The 26799-nt window shown below is 39.5% G+C and overlaps 1 protein-coding gene across 1 annotated transcript in view; it reads right to left on the bottom strand.

Annotated features, from left to right (window-relative positions):
- Window positions 1-24062, bottom strand: part of RGS7BP (regulator of G protein signaling 7 binding protein) — a 38199-nt gene extending 14137 nt beyond the window's left edge. The window contains exons 1-2 of the mRNA XM_054003735.1: window positions 23416-24062; window positions 20554-20720 (exon numbers count right to left, since the gene is read on the bottom strand). Coding sequence (XP_053859710.1) covers window positions 20554-20720; window positions 23416-23574 — 326 coding nt within the window. The 5' untranslated portion in view covers window positions 23575-24062. The remainder of the gene's footprint in view (window positions 1-20553; window positions 20721-23415) is intronic.
- Between the last annotated feature and the right edge of the window lie 2737 nt (window positions 24063-26799).

The raw sequence follows: 26799 nt of genomic DNA on the forward strand, positions 1-26799 counted from the left end.
TTCTTTTGGCTATACTGAAATATTTTAATTTCTCCTAAGCCACATCTTCTTTTCTACTTCTGAAGCAAAGTCTTGATTTGTTGATGCACAATACTTTCTGCATCTTATCATAAATACAGAAAAAAGCTATGGTACAGAACAAAAAGTGTTCAACCACAATTCTGCTTCCCCTCCCACAATGTGTGCATCACTTACTGTTGCAGCCCTTTTCTCAATGAGCACATAGTTACTTTCTTTAAAGGAAAAAACTTTAGAATTCAATTTACTTTCCATATTTAGGATGTACGTCCAAAATTTAGGTCTTCAAACTTACTGCTTATTTCATGCAATACCCAAGTCCTGAAGCCCCACCAATAGACACGCAGGCCTATTCAGTTTCTGCGTAAGTTTCCTAGATGTCTGACCACTTCTCTGTGACCAAGGATTTCTTCTGCCCTGAAGCAATTGACTTGTCTATTCCACCTGACGGGGATTTGCCCATACTTGTTGTGTAAAGTAGAACCTGCAAAAAATTTAAGCCACTAGAGATAGTAAGGATTACCTTTTTCTGCTCAATGATGAGAGCTCTTTTGATTGGGAGATACACTTTTTACTCCTCTTTCTCATGCAAGACAAGCTGAATCTGCCTAGCTCTTCTGAAAACTAGCATTATTTAATCATAAGTCTATCCCTAAGAGAAATAGACACTACATTGTGACAAGGTAATTTCCTTGTAGCAGACTTAGATAAAACATAAATATGGCTGTTCTATTTTTCTCTGCACTATTTCAGATAGTTAGAAATCCTCAGACCCTCTCAGAAGTCATGGCTACTACGGAAACATTATTTGCAATGTTTATTTATAATTTACAATGTTCCTTTCCAGCTGTCACTGACAAAAAGATTTCAGGGTCTGCACAGAGGTGTAAGGAAACAGTGTTTTCCTTATACAGCTATTAAATTCCAATAAAGCAAAAATGGTGAAAACTTTTCTTTAAAACATTTTTGCTCTTAGTTGCAGAATTTTTAATTGTGATGACTAGGAAGGTGGCAATTATAAATAAGATGCTTGGCTCATGAGCCAATTCAGATTTACCACACTGTCATAAATCTAGTGTGGTTTTTTTTTTTTTTTGCAAACTATATTTATGAACAGCATAAGAGTAAGAACTAGAAACATCAACAATATATGCATGTTCTGACCCATTCTTGTTTTCTCAAGAATATAGAACATTTCTAACTGGACTATGGGCAAAATTCTTCTCTCACTTGCAAATCCAGAGTAACAGCAGCAAAACCCAAGAAAAATATTATACAGAGTTTATACAATGAGAATAATTTCCAGCCCAGCACCCTCACTAATTGTCTCAAACTATTTAATTGCTGTTTAGTTGTAATAATGACCACAACAATTCCATTGGTTTGCAACCAACCAATTTGCTTCTCTGCATGTATATAAGCCTCATTTTCATCTCTGAAAGCCAAACGTTCTGATATGAATGCCTGCAAAGATTTCTTTTATAATCCCTTAATTTTGTGTACAGGGCTTAACATTTCCTTTTAAAGTATTATCAATTTTTCTATTTCCGTGTGTACAATGCCATGCCACAAGAAATGCTGAATAGGGGACTAGTACAAACATAAATTTCAGAATGCTGGGTATGATACCTTTATTATTAACTATTATTAAATACTACTTAATAGTTATATACCAAATCAATAATTATATACAAAGGAAAGTTCATGCAAACTTCTAATATTATCCCCCAAGTCATCTGTTCAGTTAGTCCAGCTCATTTTTTTATGAAGATAACTGAAGTTATTCAAGAGAAGCCTCATATAACACAATCTTATACAATGCTGTGCTAAATTGTGTTTGCAACAGAGCTATTCAATAGTTTATGTGCACCTGGATATATGAGAGCTCATGCAGCACTGAGCACCTGCCCATGAGACACAGACCAGCAACTGATTGTTGATGGTATAAAATGTAGTTACAAAAGTGAAAATGCTGTATTACTTCTACATAAAACAGCAGCTTAAGTTATGCAATTTATCAGGCTGCTATTAAAAGTATAATTTTTTGTAAAGACAAAAAGTAAGTCTAGAAAATCTTTAATAAATTTATTATATTCTCTTGCTTTAACCATTGGTAAAATAGATGGCTTTCTTTCCATAAAATCCTGCTGTTTAAGAATCATGTGATTTTGATCAACTGAATATGCTTATAAAGCACTGTCAAGAAGTGGAATTTCCTTTCCTTTTTATTTTCCTAAGCTGAGATTTAAAATAAAACCTATAGAGGGAGCTCTTACACCAACTATATAGTACCCAGTATCATTAAGAGATAAATGCAGCTATTTTGGTAATTATTTTAAAATACGAAAAAAAAAAATTAAATGCTCCTCCTTAAATGCAAAAGAAAAGAGTAAAAACTCATTAAAAAAATATTTCCCCTCTGAAATAGTTGACAGATGATTTTACTGTACTACCAGAATGTTGGTTACAATTGAGAAGCACCTTGAGATTTTCCTGAATTCCCACAGGTGCCCAACATTCACAGTTGCATTGAAATCAGTGAAATTTAAGTGAAATTAAGCAAAAAATAAGACTACTAAAACTGAAAAATTATTACGGTCTAACTCACAATTTAACTTAAAAATTTTAGTCACACATTTACAACAGAATAGCATTTTACTTTTAGTATCAACAACATTAAAAAAATAAATGTACTATCTCTGGGTAAAAGAGTAGCTAAGCTATATTAAGGGTTTGATAAACCTTTTTGTAAAAGAATTGTTTTGACAAATTCTATGTTTAAATCTGAATAAAAGTATTAATAATTCCAAAATACTATAAGCCAGAAGAACTATCTAGACATATAATGAAGTTTGTTAGTCTTCAAAGTCAAAGGAAAATAAACATTTGTCCAGCCAGAAGTGAAAATTAAATAATCAAATTCTGTCTTATGCTCCATATGTGTACTTCCCTTGAAAAATAATGTAAGTTGGCCTAATGAGCTGTGAAAAATTACTGTCCACAAATATTACCCTGTAGATTGTATTTTAAGTTAGTGTCTGAAACACTGTAGTTTAGAAATATAAAGCAGTAGAATGAAAAAGATGAAAACCAACACTTACCTCAGACATGTTGCTCTGTTCGGATACAAAGTGTGACAAATACTGCAGAGGAGATACACTTAATCCCCTTATACACCAAGTACCAGAAGCACCTCTGATTGCAGCTCAGTTCAACATCCTTCTAAACCTGCCCCTGATTGCTTATTTCTTTAGCATGTAACCATACATGATAACCATAATGTTCTTATTTGTGTTCCTTCCAGTTGCTGGGGTTATTTTTATAAAAATGTACACAAACTGCTGTCAGCTTCAGTGCCATGTGTTGTTTTATTGTTCTATACTTACGCAATACTGTGATACAATTGATATTCCCCACCCAGTCCAGCCAGGAAAAAAAGCAGGGCTTGTTCTCCCTAGCAGACCCATAAATGACTGCAGTGCTGCTCTTATTAAATCAGATTGTTGTTTTGAAGCAGTTACAACAGCGCTCACAGTAACAGAAGACATATGATCATGTCTTTACTTTTGTTAGAACAGTGTAAATCTGTAACTCTGATAAGGCTGATGGAGTCAATCTGAGTATATGATACAACCAGCAGAACAAAACCACAATGCAGTGGCTCATATTGTAGACATTGCTAACTCCCAGGCTGATAACATTTTAGATATTTCTGCGCTAGAACAATTTAGATACAACTACAATATTAAAAAAAAAAAAAAAGAAAAAATGGGAATAAAAAAGGGCTTGAAACTATCAGAATCACAGACCAGAATTTTCTAGACTTCTTCCCTCAGAATTCAGTTTCAGTGGCTGAACTAACTCAAGCATGGGCAATAGGTAAATTAGCAGAGCACTATCCAAACTATTCCACTAGAGGACAAACCCAATCATAAATCACTCAGTAGACGAGTAAAATAGCACTGGAACAAGAGATTTCATGTAAACTCCACTCTAGGTAATACTAGGTGTGCTGGATGCAGTTGTAAGGTTTTGGTAATGATGGTGGCAGCAGGGTGCCCTTTGTAGGATGAAGTGAGGGTCTTTTCTGCGCTGGACACAGCCAGTTCCTGCAGTTCTGCAAGGGATCCTTGGCAGGACACAGCTGAATCTATCTGCTGAGCAAAAAACTTATTTTTAAAAAGGGCAAAAATAGCCACAGGGAGAAGGAGGGAAGGGAAAAAAAGGAGTAAGAAACAAAGAGGGAATATCAGGGTAGGAGAAAGGAGGAGGCTCTCTATGGCAGAGCAGATCTTCCCTGCAGCCCACAGAGCACACCAGAGCAGATGGATGCTCCTGAAGGAACTGCCACCTGTGGAGAACCTATGCGCTAGAGCAGATTTTCCTAGAGCAGGATTGCTGCTTGTGGAGAAGCCCACACTACAGCTGAGGAGACGATGAGAAGGAAGGAGAAACAAAGCAGATTGGTTATGGACTGTAACTCCATATTCCCATCCCACCTACGCTGCTCAGGAGGTGGGGGTGGGTAGAGGAGTCTGGAGTGAAGTTTAGCATGGAAGCCAGGCAGAAATGGTGCTAGCTTGATGTTTCTTTTCTCTTCCCATTACTTGAATTAGTAATTATTTTTATGTTAATTGGCAATAAATTAGGGTAGTATTTCCCAAGTCATGCCTGCTCTACAGACAGTCAATGTCCCTATCTTTACTTCCACTTAATCTTCCTCATTCCTGTTCTTCCTGTCTTCTTCTCATATTCTGCTGAGGAGTGAGTGAGCAAGCAATTGGGGTGTGAGTTTGGCTATTCTCTCAAAATAAGATAAGCTAATCTTAAAATCCGCAGCAGGATATTTTAAAGTACTCAGAATTCAAAATGAAACTGCATGTGTGTCTTCAATTACACTTTTGAGTTCTCATAAAATTAAAAAAAAAACAAAACAAAAAAAACACAAAATGCAGGGCTTGACCACCACACTCTAACCCCATTGTTCCATTCTTTAGCTGTCTGACCCTTACTTCTACTTTAGAGAAATCCAGGAGACTTCTGCACAAGTAAAATATGAGCTGAATAGGGCCTTTTTCTCTGCAGGTTATTAGACAACTTGTTGAGAAGGTGGTGTCCAGTTAGATGAAGGAAAACTTCGGGTGAGCTCTCAAGTCAGCCTTGTTAGCTTTAGCTTCAGCTGAACAAAAAATCTCACAGCCTCAAATGACATGATACCAAAGAACAGATAAATCAAAACCATTACATGGATGTTCCAGAAAAGATCTGTGCTAACCAAGAAGGAGACAGTGACATTAGCTGTATATGCAATAACTCGTAAGCTTATCAAAGAAATTCCTATTCAGAACACAGCCTTGTCAGCATCAACAAGTTGTTCTCAAATGAATTTGATAAAAATGTAGAGAAAGCATAGATAAGTTTGTGCTGTCCAACAGGCTCAAGCCCAACCTCTTTTAAATTCCCTGCAGGCAGCTGATAGTCATGCTGCCCGTGGATTTGCCCTTTGACTTTAGTTAAGCTTCTGTGTTATTTAAAATGTCCGTTAATCACTCAATTTGTTAATGAATGATTTTATAAACTCTACCTTTCAAAAGTCTGCAAAATATATATGGATTCATACCTACACTTCCATCCAGTTCCTTTGATTAACAGTTGTAAAGAAATTTTATAAAAACTAGTATCTGATGTGAGTTCATTTATGAAATTGGTTCTGATCTGTGTGGACAAATAGGGTCAAACTTCCAGAAAGCCTGAAGGAAAGTCAGATGCTTCAGGTATTTGATGCTGTAGGATCTAGGTCACAATGAGCTGGAAACATACTGGATTTAGAAGGAATTCTGCTGCAGGCAAGTGATGCCATCTGCTGTTGACCATTCACAGGACACTAAACCAGATGATTCCTCAGATTTGTGACACTTTCCTTTTTCCATTTTACTTCTGTCATTAGTACCTTCTTTGAATATAAATTTCAATATTTTTTTTTCCAAAAGGCATTCTGTAAAGCATTAGAGTGATCTGGATATCCATTACCTGTTTGTAACTCAGATTTCTGGTTTTACATATTTCAAAATGAGAAAACCAGAGTGCTTGTGAAAATATGTTAAAATGAGAAGAGGCAAGGAACAATGTATTTGCTTTTCCTCAAAAATATTACCAACCACCTATTTAACTCTTTAAACCGAAGGAAAGATGTTCTTTAAGTTTCACTGTGAAGTGATTAAGAGCTATATTGCATTAACAATTACTGAAAAAAGCTATACATTTTCATAACGTTTTTTTCTGGTCTGTTGGTCAGATAGATCAATACTGTGACTGCTACAATTCTAAACTGGAAAGAAAACAGCGCATCTAGTAGATATTACTAGGCTGTTCAGAATAAGGTAGTGTTAGGGATTTTTAATGTATCAAATGCTTCTAGGAGTGCCTTGAATATGTCATGCTTATACCTCAGAGTATTTTTTATCTTTAAGCAAAAGAATGTTCAAATACCTCCATATAGAAATACTCCAAGTGAAAAAGAAATTGTGTTATAGAATCAGTAGAAGAATCTCACACAGCTCCACCAGATACTTCACAGATCAAATCTGTAAGAGTAGTTAGAAATCACAGCTGAGAGACTGAGAAAACTTGAATGTGTCAAAAAAAAAAGAAAAAAAAAAAGAAGGAAATAGAAGGAAAAAAGAAATAGATTAGCTTCCTGAATTTAAATTCATATATGGAGAAAGAAATTTTTAAAACCATCTGTTGATAAAATGTGTTCAGGAAGCAATATTCTAGCAAAAAGAACTTTGCAATTTTTTCACTTCAGATTTTTAATCCTGCTTTGGTCTCCTCTTGACTTTGTGAACTGGCGTTACTTTTGTTTTTTCCCCCTCTTTGAAAAGCCCTTTTTTCTGCTTGGGAAACAAGGATTTCTCCATGAAGCCTTCCTCAGGCATTCAGTATTGTATATTAGCAGCTGCACAGACGTGCTCCTTGTTTCTGAATCTTGAATTATGCAAAATGAATTGCAAAAGGCTGTACACACACTACTTTGGGTAGGTCTGCAGCTAAATTATATGCCCAGAGTTTGGAACGTCCACAACTTTGCTGCACTGGGACTCTTTGCTCTGCATGAAGAGACTGTTTCTTCAGCACACAGCCTCACCCTGTGCTCAGTCTTACATTCTATGGTTGTAGCTGTTATAATATTCCCAAGCACCAAATGCTGCTTTGTTGGTGTTGGGGCTTTTTCTGGGGAGGGCTTGTAAACGCATATGGGTGGATAGTGCTGTTTCACCACAATAACAACTCCAGAACTGTTGGAAATAATTGGAAGCTGCTGCATAAACATGGCACTTTTAAATATTTTGCCACTCAACCATTTGCCATGCTGCCAAGGTTACCAACAGTACATTTGCAATGATATGTCTTGCTGTGACAGACAGAGATATGAAGTGTCAGCTTCTCTTTGCTCAGACAATAAATGCAAACTTGTTTTCTTCTGAAATGGTAAAGCAGTTTTTTCAACAACTTTGAGCACAGAATTTAATATGCCAGTATTTGAATTCTTACACCAGATCTGCTGCCAGGAAATGTTCATGACGGAAGTATTTTTATGAAAGATAAGAACAGCAAGATAAAAGAGGGAATATAAGAGAAAAGAAGACCTCCTATGTTAATATACAAATAATTCAGTATATTAATTCTCCAATAGTTAAAAATTATGTGGAAAATGTAAATGTAGATCTATAAATATTCCCATCAAGGAGAAAATTCTATCAAATAACAGCCAACACTCCAGTATATTTTAATTTTAAAACATGAATTTAAACAGCATTTAACTGGTAATACTGGAAGGATTCTGGATTAAGGAATGATTCACTTAATGCTGTGTCAAGATCTTAATGCCCAGATAATGGCTTCAAATATTTAATTAATTGTTCAGAAACAGAGTGATAAAGCAATTAGAAAAACTACAACAGATTTTGTATACCTTGTTGAAACTAGCTGGAATTTTTCCAGTGGAAGACTGACAGAACTGGTATCTCCCATGGCTGGAGATTGATCTTGCAAGGTACTGATGATGCTGTTAAGAGTAGCTACTGTTTGGTACTCTTACTAGAGCAAGCCTCCATGTACCATGCAGCTCACAGTAAGTGTAAAGTTTTTTCTTAATTGACTATGCAGAAGTGCAGCACTTGAAAGAGCATGATCAAACATGGGTTGGGAGAAGGACATACTCTTAATTGCATGGCCCTGCACAATTAAATTGGCAACACCATTGGCTGATTTCAGTGAGGGACAGAGAATCAAAATGGTTCCTTTCTAACTAGAGAGCAGTGTTCCAGAATGTTGAAAAATACTGAATATTAGTAAAAGCATTTCCATTAACCAGCAATTCTCAGTCCAAGACTTACAAAAAAAAGACGCAAGAAATCAGAAGCAAAATCCCAGTATATGTGGAATTCTAAGAGCTCATGATGAAGCCCTTCTAATGCATAACTCCAGTATCTTATGTTTTCACTTCTCTTAAGATATATGAACATATTGTCAACATAGTCTGGCTTTATAAGATTTAGTGAGAATCAGAAGTAATTTCTGAGAATACTATTAAGCCAAGCTAAACAGAACAAAGATAGGCAAAGTGTCTATTGCCCAAAACTGCAGCCATGTGGGATTTCTTAATCGAACAGTATTTAGGAAAATGATCAGGAAAGAAGCAAGTTTTAACTCACCACTAAATTCTTAGCTTTAGCTATGTTTCGTTAGAAACCTATGGAAGAGAAATACTGAAATATGCTATTGAAACAGGTCTCAAAGCACTGGGCCTAATGGGGATAACAAAGACACTCCTCTTGGCCATCTTGGTTACAGATTAGCACAAGTGCAACTTTTATTTACATCTGTGAAGATAGGTATGAAGTGTATATTATTTTTTTCAGAAATACTGCAATGAAAAAGTTTTTTTTTTGATTGATCTAACATCAATTTTGAACACTGCAGGCTTCTCTGGTACTCCTAATTTTTGTGGGCATAGAAATTAGCATAACTTGAAAGGCTCATTATCAGCTACACTTCTATCTTCAAATACCTTCTAAAATTTACCTCCAGATCCCCTTGTGAAGCACTATTTACTAACATAAATTAGTAACACTCTGGTTTTTGCTCCAGATTTTATTAACTGATTCCACTTGTGACATGACATGATAAGACATAGCAACAGGAGTTGCTATGTGCTGTTACATGTTAGGACTTAGAATTCCAGCAAATTGACATTTAAAAATCAATTTCAAAAAAAAATTAATTATGAAAACAATTATAAAAATGTAATATCTACGTGTGTTATTTAGAAAGCACTATAGCAATAATAAAACAGACTATTTGAAAACAATGCTTTTCCTTGAAAGACTCAAATATGTTGTAAAATTACTAAGTATTTTTCAGCGATAGTAAGTACTGGTACACCTATTTAATAAGTGATTAATCTGAAACATCAGAGGTTGAATGAGATTTTCCAGACTTTTCCCAAAATACAGGAGTTTGAAAAATTTATTATTTTTGTTAGCCATGTTTACTACAGTAATGCCACACATCTAAATATGAGTGGATTCCAGGGGGCTTGTTATATGTACATTCAAGACTGCCATAAGGAGTTCCCAAATAGTTAATGTGACAGTAGCAAATCAGATGTTAATTTCATTACTATTTGGAGACAGGTTATGAGGAAAAAAAGCGAGAAACAAAAACACTGAAAAAAAGGAATGACAAAGGAGAAAAGGGCATGAGAAAATCTGGAGTGAAGCAAAGGTAACAGCAACTGTCAAAATAGAGTCCATGCTTAAGTTCTGTGGGCTTCCCAAAATCCCCACAGTTCCTGTTTCTAAAGATGTACCTAACTGCTGGATCCTCTGGCTGATTACTCCCTGAGAAAATCACTTGCAAAATAAAGGTGTGAAAAGCTTTTCTTGTTCAACAATGAGAGCAGATCTTCTGAAAGGACAAAATGGGGTAAGAGAAGGGCACAAAGTTACAGATTGCTGGCAGAGAAACCAAATTTTCTGCAAAAGGTCAGCTCTGATTCTGCAGCATTTCTAAAGAGACCCTGCCAATGTAATTCAGTCCACAAATCTCTTTGGTAATATATGTTGTTTTCCTTCTCTTAAATTTCTCCTGTAAAGGTTTGTATACCTCAGAATAGGGATGTGGAACAGGTTGGTTATTTCAATCATTGCTACAGATAGTCCTACATGTAACTGGAATACTCCATTATTAACGAGTAAGAGCTTGAGAAACAACCCTTCTAAAATCTAACTGTAGTGGAATGCTGCTTATACACAGCAGAGAACAGGCCATTGAAGAACTTGAATTACAGTAGTATCTTAGTTTTTGGTATTTCTTTCCAGGAACCCGCAATGGGAGTGATGAATCACAGAATCACAGAATAATGAGGTTGGAAGAGACCTCTAAGATCATCAAGTCCAACCTATGCCCTAACACCTCAGCTAGACTATAGCACCAAGTGCCATGTCCAGTCTTTTTTTAAACACATCCAGAGATGGTGATTCTAACACCTCCCTGGGAAGACAATTCCAGTACTTTATTATTCTTTCAGTGAAAAACTTTTTCCTAATATCCAACCTTTACCTTCCCTGACGTAGCTTGAGACTGTGTCCTCTTGTTCTGTCAGTTACTGCCTGGTGAATGAGACTGACCCCCACCTGTCTACAGCCTCCCTTCAGGAAGTTGTAGAGAGCAATAAGGTCACCTCTAAGCCTCCTCTTCTCCAGGCTAAACAACCCCAGCTCCTTCAAACGTTGCTCATAGGGCTTGTATTCCAAGCCCCTCACCAGCCTCGTTGCCTCCTCTAGATGTGCTCAAGCATCTCAATGTCCTTCTTAAACTGAGGGGCCCAGAACTGGACACAGCACTCGAGATGTATCCTCACCAGTGTCGAGTACAGGGGAAGAATGACCTCCCTGCTCCTGCTGGTCACACCATTCCTGATATAGGCCAGGATGCCACTGGCCTTCTTGGCCACCAAGGCACACTGCTGGCTCATATTCAACGGGCTGTTGACCAGCACCCCCAGGTCCCTTTCTGCCTGAACACTGTCCAGCCACACTGTACCCAGCCTGTAACGCTGTAGGGGATTTTTGTGGCCAAAATGTAGAACTCGGCACTTAGACTTATTAAACTTCATGCTGTTGGACTCTGCCCATCCATCCAACCGATCTAAGTCTCTCTGCAGATCCAGTAGATCCAATAGATCCAATAGATCAACACAAGCTCCTTTACTAATGAAGGACTCGATGCCCTCATCCATGTCATTAATAAAGATATTAAACAGGACTGACCCCAGCACAGAACCCTGAGGGACACCACTGGTGACTGGCCCCAGCTGGATGCAGCACTGTTCACCACCACCCTCTGGGCCCGGCCATCCAGCCAGTTCCTAACCCAGCAAAGAGTGCTCCTGTCCGATCTGTGGGCTGCCAGCTTTTTCAGGAGTGTGCTGTGGGAGACAGTGTCAAAGGCCTGGCTGAAGTCCAAATTGACAATACCCACAGCCTTTCCTTCATCTACCAGGCAGGTCACCTGGTCATAAAAGGAGACCAGATTGGTCAGACATGACCTACCCTTTGTAAACCCATGCTGACTGGGTCTGATACCCTGGCCATCCTGTAAGTGCTGTGTGATAGCACTCAGTATGAACTGTTCCATTATCTTACCTGGTACTGAGGTCAGGTTAACTGGCCTGTAATTACCAGGATCCTCCTTCCTACCTTTTTTGTAAACAGGTGTCACATTGGCCAGTTTCCAATCATCTGGAACCTCGCCAGTGAGCCACGACTCCTGATAAATGATGGAGAGCAGCTTCACAAGCTCGTCTGGCAGCTCCTGATCACCCTAGGGTGGATCCCAATGATTTATAAATATCCAGGTGCCCCGGCAGTTCTCTGACTGCCTCTTCTCGGATAACAAGAGGACCATTCTGATCCCTGGCACCACCTACCAACCCCTGAGGACAGCTGTCTTGAGGACAAACTGTCTTACCACTAAAGACTGAGGTGAAGAAGGCATTAAGCATTTCCACCTTTTCCTCATCTTTAGTTACTAGGTTGCCTGCCTCATCCAATAAGGAACAGAGGTTGGTTATACCCTTCCTTTTTCTTTAATATACTTGTAAAAGATTTTTTTATTATTATTTTTAACAGAAGTTGCCAAGTTAAATTCAAACTGATCTTTGTCTTCCCTAATTTTTTTTCTACATGCCCTAGCACCTCCCTTAAATACCTTCTGAGAAATCAGTCCCTCCTTAAAAAGATGATACATCTTTTTTTTATTTCTAAGTTCTTTCAAAACACCATCGTTCATCCAGATTGGCCGTTTGTCTTGTTGACTCATATTTCAGCACACAGGGACAGTCTGTTCTTGCGCCTTCAAGATCTCTGCTTTGAAGCTTGCCCATGAATGCAGAAGACATGTTAAAATGGAAGGTAAACAACCTTAAACGTGCACGATACTCTGATCCTAGACCAAGGTACTGTGCAGGTGAATTTACAGTTTTTCAGGGTGAAGATATAAAATACTGAGAAACAGTCAGCCTTTACCTGAGTTCTGAATTTCTGCTTCCCTGTGTCTTTGTGTTTTATCTGCTTAAAACATAGGAAAAAAAATGGGAGCAAGGATTAGAATATCACAAAATAAGTTCCCTAACAGTTTTCAGTGTTTACCTGCAATGGCACTGCTTGAAGCCCAAGTAAAGGGCAAACCTCAACATTGTTTTGCTTCCTCATGCAAAATACTCTTTCCACTGGGTTAGATGATGGCAATGTGCCCGCTAATTCTCCAGAACTACCTCACAGCTTCAGGTCATGTCACAGAGGAAAAGCTATGCTGCTTTATGTTTCCCAGGGAGAATACTGCTATTTGTGGTGATCCTCAAGCATGGGCAGCATCCCTGGCTGCTGGGCTGGCACATGGCTTCCCTGCTATTAGAGAGACCCTTCATGAAAGTGACTGGCTTACCTGTCTGGCTTACCCAGCAGTCCTGGAGCATCTCAGCAGTGGCAGCACTGCCCTGGAAGGGGCTATGAATGTGTTAATTGAGCGTCACATGGAAGAAAGGGGCAAATAACTGACTGACAACAATGTCTGTTCTAATTTCAGCACTCATTTTCCCCTTTTCTCACTTTCATCCCCTTTCTGGGACTCAGGTGCTAGTGGTCTAGAAATTAAGTTTGACTCACCTTCAGCTTTGGCTAAAAGAAAGTGGCAGGGGCCACTGTGTTTTGCGAAGAGCCCAAAGTTGTCAGTGTCTGCCAGGTTCTGAGGATGCTCTGCCAGCACCTCTGGGAACAATCTTGTCAGTGCTTGGACAAGCAAGAATGTTGCCCTTCTGACTGCTGGTGAGGTTTATCATTAAGCAAGATACTATAAGCTCTTCCACTTTGTCAAAACTAACTTATGCTGTGTTACTGCAGATGTAGAACTTCCAGAATTTTCAGAATGCTGTTCTGAACATAGAAAAATAATAGAGTAATAAATCCACTTTTAGGTCTGTTTGCCCTTTACTAAATCAGGCCTCCAGTTATGAAAGAGAGATCTATAAAGGGAGATATTAATACCTTGTATCTTCAAGTCCCAAACACCTATTAAAGCACCTCCAAAGACAGAGGTACAAAGAAAAAGTCGGTCTACAGAGGTCAGCTATTTTGAGAATTCTAGCCTTAGTAAATAACCTTGTTTTTCTTCCATTATTTGCTTTCTGAACTTGAGGTACCTGACTTAAATGGTTTCATTTTCAACTTGCAACTTAAATTGAGTAATCACATTTTATTCTTAACAAGCAAACACAAAACTCAGTTCCACAGAAAATAGTTTTATCTTTTTGCTCTCCCTTTCCATCATTTTAGATGGATGTGGATTGTATAATCAGAGAAATTTTTTGACAAGCATTCAGAACAATACATATGCATCTTACCCTCTTGTGAAAGGAGTAAGCTACATGGATGATAAGGTGGTCCTTAAGGGGTATGTTAAACTATCCACATCTGAGCTTGTTTATTGAAACATTCCCATTCCCATGCAGATCAACTCCCATTAGTCAAAAGAGGATTTTGAGTCACTGGAACAGGTGTAGTTTCTGATACACGGTACTACATTTGCAATCACTTCAGGATGTAGAAATCAGTGAATATATGCCAGCCAAATAAAGTGGAACAAACACAGTCATAATTTGCTTCTAGAATCTGATATGCTTAAAAATACAAGAAAATTTTAAGCATGTAAGAAAATTTCAGTAAATGTTTACAGAAGCTGAATGTCAAAGTTGAAGGAAAATGAGACTTTATATGATAAGAATGCTCAGTAATCCTGAAAAGCTCTTCTTTGAAGAGAGAGAAAGCTCTCCCTGACTTTACTAATTTCAGACAGTCATAGTTAAATCATCAGGACAGTTTCCTAAGTAGAGTACTATTAAATGATTGTAAGAATTGTGAGCTCTAGGATGCCACATTGAAACAACTTATTGAGATGCTTTTAGTATAGCCTGTGACAGCAAAATTATGTTTTGTATTTCCAAAAGTTTTCTGAAGTGAAGGATCTCAGTATTTTTTACTTGACAGGATTTTGAAGGTCACAACTTTTAAGCTGCTACTGTTTAAAACATCTGCAACATTTTAGCAGGAAATCACAAAACTTTGTTCGGATTCAGAGAGCATTAAACTACCGGTATTATAATGTATAACAGAAATGATTCTTGCAGTGAATATTGAATGCTTTCCTTGTTTTCTTACATATAATAACATTATTTTTGATATTTAACTATACTTGAATCAGGCCACATTCTGGTTATCATGTTGCAATCTCTGTGAAGCACTTACCTTTTTTCTTAACTTTCATCTGACAGTTGAAACACTAACAGATCCAACAGAGGTTGGGTACAGCCAGCAGTGCCTGTGATTCAGAGCCCCATGACCAACATTATCAGTCTCCCCACCTCTGATACATACACTGAAAGGAGTACCATGACAGTGACTGCACAGATGCCTAGGAAGGACAGAGATCTCCATAAATGCTGCTCGATTGGTATCTAGCTGGGGCAGACCTCTGGTTTGTTGCTCCAACTGCTGGCATAAAGATGGTTTTGAATCATGATTATAAAAATTCTTCCCTGTTGAGCTAAGTGTTGCTGTGCTTGGATTCTGCTCAGCTAATACTGACTGCCAGCAGAGCTTTATTTAACATATGCAGTTAAACAGTTAAAAGGATTTCTTTTATGCCTATCTTAATACAGCTTTCATTAACTTATAGCTCTGGAGTCTTCTTTTTGCTTCATCTGTAAAATATTTTGAGGCAGTCTTTTTCGTTTGTGTGCTTTAGAAAGCAGATAATTTTGTAGGGTTGTAATTCAGGGAAAATTCAAACAGTTCAGTAAAAAATTTGCCACAATTGAGTATCAGTAGAATGTTTTAAAACAGCCTTAGGAAGCAACCTAATATTAATTACGTCTGAGAAATTACCATTTGGTGCTTACTGAAAACATGAAAATCCTACTGTAGACTGCAAAGGAAAACAAAAATAGAAATTACATAAAATTAAAAACTTAAAGCAAGACTATGATAGTCTTTTTCTGCAAATGATTGCAATCAGGATGTGATTTTTAGCTGACTTTCTCAACCTTTCATGAACTTAGGGGAACTTAAAATAACAACTATTAAAGTAACAGATGCACGTGGGTGTCAAATAAGGAAACGTTTTTTGAATTTTCCCAAGGAGATCTATGATGACTTTGTCACAGACTGGAAGGGACACCTAGAACTAATTTGGTCCATGCCTCCTGCTCAAAGTAGTGTCAGCTACAGAGAGCTACGGAGGGCCATGACCAGTATCTCAGTATCTCCAAAGACAGAGACTCCAGAACCTCTCAGTGCACCTGTTCTAATATTCTACCCGCCTCACAGTAAAAAAGGAGTTGAAAAACTTTTAAATCCATTTTTATTTGTATTTCAATTTTTACCTGCTGTCCTATCACTGTATATCACTGAGAATAGTCTGACTGTAACTTTTTTACACAAGTCCATCAGGTAGTTTTTATGTATATGGATAATATCCCTCTCCCAGCCTTCTCTTCTCCAACCTAAACAATCTAGGTCTAGCAGCCTTGCCTCGTATGTGGGATGCTGCCTAACCATCTTTAAGGTAGTCGATTAGACCTGCTTTGGATGTCCCTTCCTCCTTGCTAGTAGGGAGCCCATTGCTGGACTCAGTATTCCAGATATGGCCTCAATGGCCCTCATTCCTGAGTAGAAAGGAATGGTGAACTCCGTCGACCTGCTGCCAACGTTTCCTAAAGAAGCATAGGAGGCTGCTGGCCCTCTTTGCACAAGGGCACAGCACTGGCTCATGTTCAACCTGATGTTCACCATAACCCCCAAGATCCTCTTCTGCAAAACTGCTGCCCCACTGTGTACTAGTATAGAAGTTTATTCCTCCTTAGATTTTGGACTTTGCAACACCAGTCAGAAAAACAGAGAAAAATTGCTTTTAGAGCTATGCTCACATAGATGTACATTGCCATGCACCCCTGAGCTCCTCACACAAGTTTTGTTTCATGCAAAAAAAGCCACTGCCAACATATATATCAGACTGTCACAGAGATACTGCCAGTTCTAGTCTCAGTGTGCCAAGTGCACACGTTATGTAAGCATATCAAGTGCTTGAGAATATGTAAGGACATTTACAAAAGTGTGTGCACAGTTGTGCAGACCTGTATCTTAAAATACAGTTCTGAGTTATCTTTCTGTTGACATCCCAGACTCAGTGGACTCCACTTATAAAACCAGCGGATGAAACCCCATTTGATGAACTCTAACAGATCATCACTCTATCATTCCATAAAGCAGATTCCCTTCCATAACAGAGATCTGCATCGTTCCCCCCCCTCCCCCACCATCTTCTTACTGTTACAAATACTTTTTCCTTTCTTTTTCTTTGGAAAAAGTCATGCTGACTCATTTTCTTGTTGCTGTACTTTCTCCAGTTTTGACCATGACAACTAATACTATAAGGATGCACAATGTAAATACTTAAGAGATTTTTAATTTCTGCTGCATTATCCAGCAGAAAATGTGATGAAAGGACCAAACCTTACTCACCTTCTTCAGAAGACAGCTCATTAAAAATCACTAACAACTTTTAGTATAAGAGAGGAATTGACCTGAAGTCCTGAGAAAACCAACACTCAAAGGAGGGTTTACTTTGATTTGCATTCCTAAAGGAACATTAATTAGAATTAAGGTATTTCAATTTAGATTATTTTTATTTCTAATCTTTATTCCCTACTGCTAATATCTCACTACTTCTATAAGAAAAAGATATCAGAGCAAGTAAAGAAGAGGATGTAATATCCATGAGGCCCTATTAAGTTGGAGATTTAATTTGAAGTTTACTTTTTCAGTAATATTTTTTAGTAAATAGGTTTTTAAACACATCACAGTGTAAAGATGTCTTTATTCAATCTCAGCTTTTTTTGAGTAAAAGATCTTAATATTTAGAGAAATCACATTTGTCAGATACAGATTGTTCAGATGCAGTCTTTCCTTACTGAGTGCTGGGTAGCGGCTGAGAGAAGCCATTGTTCTATGCACAACTTTTTTTTTGTATCTTTGTTTATTTTTTAACAAAATCTCTGCTACCAGCCATCAGGTTTGAGCTATATAGGGTGATATGGTCTACTCCAGTGTGCACTTTATAACGTTTTATGTTTCCTTGCTACTTCATCTCCTTTGCCTTTCTTTCTCTCAGTTTTTAAAACATAAGCATGACTTTGACTTCCCCTGCTTCTATAGCTGAATCTGCTTCTGTTGGCATATCAGCGTACCCTTTTTCTACAGGTACACTTGCAGCTTTCTCTTGTTCACATTACATCACTGTCCTACTCTGATGTATGCCTAATACAAAAAATGTATTTATTTGTCCTCATGACTTCTATCCTGCTCAGTTCCTAATGCATTATCTCCACTTCAGCATTTCCTTCCCTTCCCACAATTTCCAGATTTCTTCCCAGAGCTCCCTTCCCCAGGACTAGAGGATTTGCTTTTGTTTCTTTCTTTCCAAGTCCCTGCATTTTTTCCTCTTTGATACCTTGCTTAGTCTTGTAGGACAAGTGAATTAGGAAAGGAAATAGGTGCCTCTTCTAATTGTCCAAGTCAGGTGTGTATTTAAGAGTCCCAAATGCACTAGTGCCAACAGGAGTTGGACTGGGTGATCTCCAAACGATCGCCAGAGGTCCTTCTAACCTTAACAATTCCATGATTCTGTGAAATCTCGATATATTCAAAAAGGAACGGCACAACATTAAGGTGTCTGCTAGTTTTCCAAGGAAAACACAGCACAAACAAGATAAACAAACTTAGTATTCTCTTGGACAGTGACACCAACTTCCCAAAAGTAAGAGAGCCATGCAACACCTCAGATAGATCACTTAGAGACTAACTAAACATTACTGATGGCCTTAATTAATAGAATGCTGCTCCCTCGTGAAATGTTATAGTCTAGTGACATAAACAGCTACTCATTATTATTTCTAGGTGAAAAAGCAACACATTTTCTTTAATAAGTTTTGGAAGATAGAACTTGTCGTGCTACCCACTGCAGATTATGCATTTTGAACTAAAGCAGTGAACTAAGTAAGCCTTCATCCCATATGGTGAATAACAGTGGTTTCTGAGCAGCACACTACCCTCCTGACTATTCAATACTAAGGATGATTTAATGCATTCTTGTCCCTAAGCATTTTTCTTCCTGATACTTTTTATTCCTATCCAATTAGATTCCTATGCCAGATTCTATTTCATATGTACTACCTCAGTCTTTTTGCTGAAACAAAGACTAAATCTCTGAGACTATTTATTACTCCTCTCCTTCTATTTCTTTTTTGCTTTTTTTAATCTTCATTTCCTACCTTTCCTCACAAATATACCAAAAAAGTTAATGTTTCGTGTGGCTTTCCTCAGCTACAGAAGGGTGGGGATGCAAAGCATATCTTGTAAAATGTGTGTCAAACCAAACAATTTCTAGAGAGTTTCTAACACCTACCAGTTGTTATGGATATCACAGTATTATCAGAGTTATTTAAAACAGTTTTAGATTAGCCAAATGTCAATCTCGCAGCAACTGCACAACCTTCAGGACATCCTTGTGTATATGACAGACTTCCAGCTGCGAAATAATTGCTTAAAAAAACCCATGTACTTTCTAAATGAGCATGTACCAATTATTTTCTTTACAAGGGAAAAATATTTAAAAGTTACAAAATAGGTTCAGCTATTCAAATGTATTATTTTGGTTTATATTAGTTCTTCTTTTGAGTCTGAAAGCTCAAAAGATAAATTTCACTACTGTTTGTTTTCACATTTTCAATGTACTGGTTAAAAAGAACTATGTCTATTCATTGCTGGTATTTTTAAAAGTTCCTACCGACGTTAGTATTTTAAAAGTATTTATTTTGTTTGAGGAACAAATCAGAGGTCACAAAACCAACTTAAGTGACTTTGCACGAAGTCTTACTTGAAAATGATGACAATTCTACTAAAATATCCAGCCAGTATCCTCTTCTGTTCGGTTTGTAAGTTTGGGCTCCCCTTATATACCAAGCATATAACAGATTTCTTTTATATATTACAGTGATGAAAAGAAATTAAATGGGGCAGAGCTACAAAAAAATAAGGTGTTTTCTTTTTCTAGTGGTGCAAAATAGCTTGTGGTAGATAAGACAGATGCAGAAAGTTCTGACAAAGTGTAATCAGAAAGACATGACTCAGGGGGTACATGTATAAATACAAATGTCCCAGTCACCATACTGTGAAGAACCCACATGGAATTAGCTGCACGAATTCCCATTTTTCAGGAAACAGCTATTTATGCTGGCTGAACTTGCACTGAGGCATAGTCTCAAGTATGCAATAATACATTCTGTCACCATGGAAAGGAATGTACATAATGTAATACCAAAGAATAAATAAAAATATTATATGCTGGCCAAGCTTTCAATCTTCTTTCAATTCAAACAAGGGTTTAAAAGCATGTAGAAGGTAAACACAAGTTATCAGAGTAGTTTTTGTATTCCACTCACTCAGTTCGCATCTAATTTTGGTTTAATTTTGTTGAGTCTCTAGTTGAACTGAGCTAGTTGTCTCTTAACTATTCAATTAGGTATACTCAATGAAAGACTGGACAAAAAACTATTGCTACTTCACCCTTGAAGGGCATGACTTCCCCCTTGATCTGTAGTGATACACAGTAAAATCCTGCTTATCTGACATAAAAGCATCCAGTGAAATCAGAAGGATATGTTCTTGGTAAGGGGACCAGGATTTGATCCAAAATTGCAGAATGATATAGACATTCTGCAAAATTTGTGGTCATACACCTCTATGCCTAAAACAGAAAAACACAAGGGAATGCTTTTCCTGAAAGTTTCCATTATGTAGTACTTAACAAAGATTTGCACATGAATACGGCTTTAATTAAACATAAGTTGCCTCCTACCCAGAAATTGCTGCTAGTTTTTGATGAGCCTGATAGGCCATCTCACATCCTCGGGTCCGAGTTTTGTGCAATTCTGCATGCAGAGAAGGACAGGTGACGGAGACATCCCCAATAGAAATGACCAGCTCCCGATAGAGAGCCACCTGGGTATTGAACTCCTGGACAAGCTGAAAAACAAAAATGAGTTATATGCATAAGAATTTTTAACTACATTGGCAAAACAATCCATTTTTTAAAAAACATGCCCAGTCTAGGGCTTGTTCCTGCTTCTCACTATTACATAGCACATAGGATCAAGAGCACATGATTCAGTAAACAATCAGAGGCTCCATGGCAGCTGCTTCTTCTATGAGCTATAAATGTTCATCTGTAGGAAAGCAGTGTTTCTGCTTTTAATATCTGAAAGTGTTTGAGTTATTAGTATTAAATATTAAGCAGACAAAAAACCATCTGTTTTACTAGTAGCATGAGGTTATTTTTTGCTATCATGAAAGGCAAAAATATCTCCAGAAATTACTGCCTTTGCTTCTCCTGCTTCCTGATTAACAGCATGTACAGGGACTGGAATGTAGCATTTGCTTTTGAATTGGCAATTTTGCTAATTTATTTTGTAATGATTTCTGTTCTGTCTCTTTCCTTCAACCCAGATTTCTGCCTTAAAACTCATCTGCTGTTACTGGCTGAGAAGATGTACCAGATAGGCACTTTCCTGTTAAAATTCCAGAAAGCACCTTTTCTACAGTGCATGTGGGAAAAAGAAACAAATGAGAAAATAAACACTACAACCTGTACAGAAATCCAATATCCAGCAGATACATACAGATGTTATTGGATAAATGGGTAATTTCAGCGTAATGGAAAGATCATTACTGTTTAGTTCCACTGATCATGTACATGGAATGATATTTTAAGGAAATGAAGCATTTGCTGTCTTCTGAAAGAATGCATATAAGATCATTTGCTCCACATGGTGGTGGGGGTGGAAGGATTGGAGTAATAGAACAGAATATTTATTTATCTGTGTTTTGACCTCAGTTTCCAAACTACATAAAAACAGACAAGAGTAATTGCTCATAATTCTGCAGTCATCGTTACCACCAGAAGTTCAACATATCCCAACATAAAAACATACAAAGAACCTAGAGCTACCAATATTTAAAGTCAAGTCCTCAAATTCTCATGCTCAGGAAATAAACGAGTCACTTCTGCAATATTATATTCGTACCCTTCATAACATTGCCTTCATGCCTCCCACTGCAATTAACTGTATAGATGAGAACTGGTATCAAAAATAGTTTTGACCATGCTTTCTTAAATTTCATTTTAAGAACAGTAAATAGGTTCCTCTGCTTCAGGAGCAGCAAGTCAACCCAAGTGCATTTCAGTACATCTGCACCCTCCCACACCCAAATCCCAAATAAACCCAAAAGCACACACCAAACAAAGCCCTAGGCACAATATTTGCTAAACAAGTCCTCAACTCTTACCATTCTGTAGCTTAAGAGAATGCATGAAGGCAATGGAGAGGAAAAAAATTTGTACTGTGTTGTGTCATAGTGTGATTATTCTGCATTAGGAAGAAAAGTGTCGCATCCTGCAACTGGTAACTGGTTGCACCAGATACATTTTGCCAGTTCTCACCTGACATTCCTTGTTTAAACACACCATCCAGCCACCTTAGCATTGCTCAGGAAAACAAAACCACACATATGTTGCTGAATTGAGACATAGAAAAAGAAAAAAACCAAATTGATTTTACCTCCGGAATCCTATCGCAACTTGATAATCCACCTATAAAACATATTTTATTTCTAATCAATTAATTCTAAAAACTTCTCTATAACTAATCACATTACGCTGTTGGGGATGAGAAAAAAGTAAGACCCACTTGTTGGGTATATTTATAGAGCTACTGTGGCAGCTTTTGTTCCTCCATGCACTGGGAATTGCTCCCAATCTTGAAGCATCAGAGTGGACAATCTCCCAGCACATTTTTCAGCACCAGAGTAAAAAGAATTGCCAGAATCCAGCAGAACAGAATTAGCAGCTCCATTGCTACTGGACAGAGCTTTAGCCAGGTACAGATTTGTCCAGAAAAGTGCAGCGACTTCATTTTTTTTCTACATCTGTCACTATCTAGAGGGGTAATTTTGAGGCCCAGTGTTAGGCTGACTGTAGCTCAAGGAGCCTGAAAGGGGGCATACGGTGCTGATTTGGAGGAAAGTGTCAGGATGCAAGCATTTTGAACATGACTGGGGAAAAAATTAATACCAGAAGGTGACAGTCCATAAATAAAACAGACGCAGGTGTTTCACCTGAGGTTTTACAAATGCAACCAGCTACTCTGGGAAGACTGGTAACAGGTACCATATATATCAGGGATTTTCAGGGAATTTCAGGGCCTCTAACTGTGTCTCCTTATTTAGAATGATATTAGAGTAAGCATGCGGCTGCTGCACAAGACAGCAAGTAGTGCAGTAATTCATTGGAGGCAACTATTTACCCATTTAGGCTTCAGTGCACCCAAGCCTGGGTACAGATTTGGACGGATCTACCAAAGAGCAACTCCAGCTGCTTTGCGGTGTGTGTACTAGGGTGAGGACTCCTCCTCTCGCAGGATTGTCCAAGTGCCCGGCTCCGTTCCCTGTTCCGCAGGTCTCCTCGTACCTCCCGGCTCCCGCTTTGGAACCGCGGCGAGAGCTGGGGTGCAGGACAGCACCCCGGCGGGGACTGCGGTTTTAAAAACAGTGCAACTACACGTGATGGGAATAGCCAAGGTGGCGAGAGGAATGGCACCGCTGCCTGCGCCGGGAGAGCTCGGAAAAGGTAAAAAACTACGGCAAGCCCGCCCGAGATACCTACCATCTTACAGTCGTCCAGGGTTCTCTGGGTCTGATAGGCACTATCGGAGCCGCTGCCCCGGCGTTCGCTGTCGCGGCCGTGCGGCGAGGTCCTGCTGCCCTGGAAGATGGAGGCGGCGGAGCGGGGGCGCTTCCTGCGCCCGCTCGGTGCAGCGCTCATGCACACGCATCCGCCGCGCGGAGCCGCCCGCGGGCGCGGGCAGCGCCTTCCCCGCCGCCGCCGCCGCTGCCCCGGGCACGGGTGCAGGCCCGCGCCGCTCGTCGCCTCGGCCGGGCCGGAGCCGCGCCGCTCACGGCAGCGAGCGCGGCTGCTTTGGGCGATAGCCTGGCGGCTGCGGGAAAGCCCGGGGAGCGCCCTGCAGCATCGCCTCCGCTACCGCGGGGAGAGGCGGAGGGACTGGCGCCTGCCCTCCTTCAGCAGCATGTCAGTCCCCGCGGAACCGCCCCGCCGGTGGCATGCTCCGCCGTCCTCCTTCGCGCAGCTGGCGGGGGGAGGGGGGGGGGAGCGCGACCGTGCCCGCTGGGGAAGAGCTCCCATGCAGCGCCCAGTGCTCCCGGCGGGCGCCCGGCCACACGCAGCAGGTCGGGCTTCTCCGCCGGGAGCGGCGCGGAAGGTCCTGAGGGGCTGGCGCCGTCAGCAGCACCGCCCCCGCGGGGCGGGAGCGCAGCGCCCGCGCCCGCCGCACCCCTAGCCCGCCCGCGCCGTGAGGGGGCCGGGTCAGCGCCGCGCGGCGCCGGGCTCCGCCGGGTCGAGCCCGGGGGGCCGCTGCCCTGCCGGGAGCCGCCCCGGCGCGTTCCGGGATCGTAGGCCATCGCGCGCTCCGCGTTCGCCGAAGCTGTTACCAATCTTCAAGAGGCGTGCTTAGGCGTCGCTTTTCTTTTTTAAAAAAGATTTGGTTCGCTGCTCAATATTTATCAGATTTAGTCAAATGTTAGAGAGTGCCCGAGGGACACGAGGATGGTTGAGGATCTGGAGGGGAAGCCTTATGAGGAGCAGCTGAGGTCACTGGTTTGTTCAGCCTGGAGAAGAAGACACTGAAGAGAGACTTCATTGTGGTCTTCAACATCGTCGTGAGGGGAAGCAAAGGGGCAGGTGCCAATCCCATCACTCTCACAACCAGTGCCAGGACTTGAGGAAATGGCATGAAGCTGAGTCAGGGGAAGTTTATGTTGGATATCAGAAAATTTATCACCCAGAGGGTGGTGAACACTGGAACAGGCTTCCCAGGAAGTGTCACAGCACCAAACCTGACAGAGTTCAAGAAGTGTTTGGAAAACTTTCCCATTCATATGGTGGGATTATTGAGGTGTCCTGCATAGGGCCAGAAGCGGATTCAGTGGTCCTGAGAGGTTCCTTTCAACTCAGCATATTCTATGATACTATGACTTTCTGTCTGTAAAAAAACTTCATATTTTGGGGGTCTAACAAAAAGTTTTGTGTTTGTGATACAACAAGATTGTATTTGTTAATTGTAGGAAAGATTAAATAATAATTGAGTGGAGAAACTCCTCTGTGCACCAGGCTGATGCTCACAGTCCTCCCAGGCCATGGGCACCAGCCCCTCCAATGCAGAGGGCTGTGGGGCTGTGTGCGTTCTTTGTCCTCCGTAGCTCCCTTCCCTGGGGGCTCTTGGGGACTGCACTGCTTCAGCACGAGCTATGGCCTGAGCCGGCTTCAGCTTCTGCTGGTCCTGTTCCTTTCTGTACCCAGTGAGCTATGGCTGTTTAGCTCCCTTCGGGTATAATTGTATTTAGACTGCTGAATAAGAGTTTTTTTGTGGTTTTGGTAATGTTCTTGAATGCAAAGCAACATCAAACACACAGAGAAACCTAGTCTTGCCAGGGAGCTTGAATATGCCGTCAATGGCACTCTAGCAGCTTGAGGAACTCTTTTCAGGCTGTACTGAACATTACTGCAACACAGACAATCTACTATCCACTTTAATCTGGATATGGCCTATGAATCTACTTTGAAACGCTAGACTTTTCCTGCTGTTTTCACAAAAATGTTAGCTACTGGATATGTGGTTGTATGGATGCATTTGCAGCACTTGCAAGCATTGTCATCACATTCGTTAAAACTAAAATGACCTTGCAATTGTAATTTTACCTTTGTAAACATAGTACTAGATTTTCAGCATTCTGTGCAGAAAAAGCTTGCAGTTTGCTATTTTAAGGACATCACTTTTTTTTTTTTCATAGTTAATTTAATTCTTTTATAGGAAGTAAATTCATGAGATTATGCTTTGAGCCAGGACATCATACTGCTACAATATAGAAAAAAGACATTTCCTAATGACAAGAAAAAATATTTTTAATATTGGTAAAAAGCAAAATGAATACATCCTCTCCTCACATCTATATAGGTAAAAAATATATATTTGTAAAGGGAAATAAAATATAACACTGTGCTATGCCAGTGCTAGTCTTTTATTTGTTGCTTAAGGATCATTTTAGTCAAATGTTGTAGTCTTTTTTCAGTCTATTTCTAGTCTTATTAAGAGCTACTGCAATAACAGTAATGAAATAATGCTAATACTAAACCCAACAACAATAACAATAAATCTATCAAAGAGTGCAGCATGTTTGCTTTTACGTTACTTGTCTTGGCTGAAGCTCTGGTCCCTTGAAATCAAAGTCCCACTGGCTTTTAAGAAAGATTATAATTTAGTTCCTGGTGATATATCTGCCCTATATAAAGCTGAGTCATAGCTGAGTTTTGTCCATCAGCCAGCATCTGGAACAGTTTTGAAGTTCTAGCGACTTATTTCACTTCACGTGGTGTTTTCAATATGTCCACATTTGGAAGTCTATATGGTGATTCTTTCTGTAATTTGTAAGACTCCATGTTTTCATAATTGTTCTGGCTGACCTCTGAAATCATCATGGAATGTGGTGAATTTGATGGCACTTCATCAGCATAACCAGGGTTACATTGGAGAAACATGTGAGTGACAGGTGCCTGAAGTGAAAGGTATCAACTCAGTCTGGGATGCATAAGAAACAATGATTTTTGTAGGCATCCCAGGAATGGGGATGGGGGAAACAGCTCCAAGCTAAGCCACCAAAGACTGTTGCAGGGTGGGCAGTGGAAGCAACAAAACTTGAAAACTCCAAGGTTTGAAAATATATATCACCAGGAAACAAATGCTCTCTCTTGAAAACAGATGTATGTATGTTGAAAACTTTCCTGAAGAGAGAGACATGATTCTTTCTTCTTGTCTGAGCTAGTGTTTCTGTCAACTTTTCCTTACTCTAGCTTCATCTCCTGATGTTTAATGGATTGCAGGAAGCAGGGGCTTGTTGCTTCCTCCTATGGCATCCTCTCAAGACCACAGGCAGGTGACCTTGAAATAAATTCAGAAAGTACACGGCCTCTTACAGT

The sequence above is a fragment of the Vidua macroura genome, chromosome Z (genome assembly GCF_024509145.1).
Source record: "Vidua macroura isolate BioBank_ID:100142 chromosome Z, ASM2450914v1, whole genome shotgun sequence".
Taxonomy (NCBI): domain Eukaryota; kingdom Metazoa; phylum Chordata; class Aves; order Passeriformes; family Viduidae; genus Vidua; species Vidua macroura.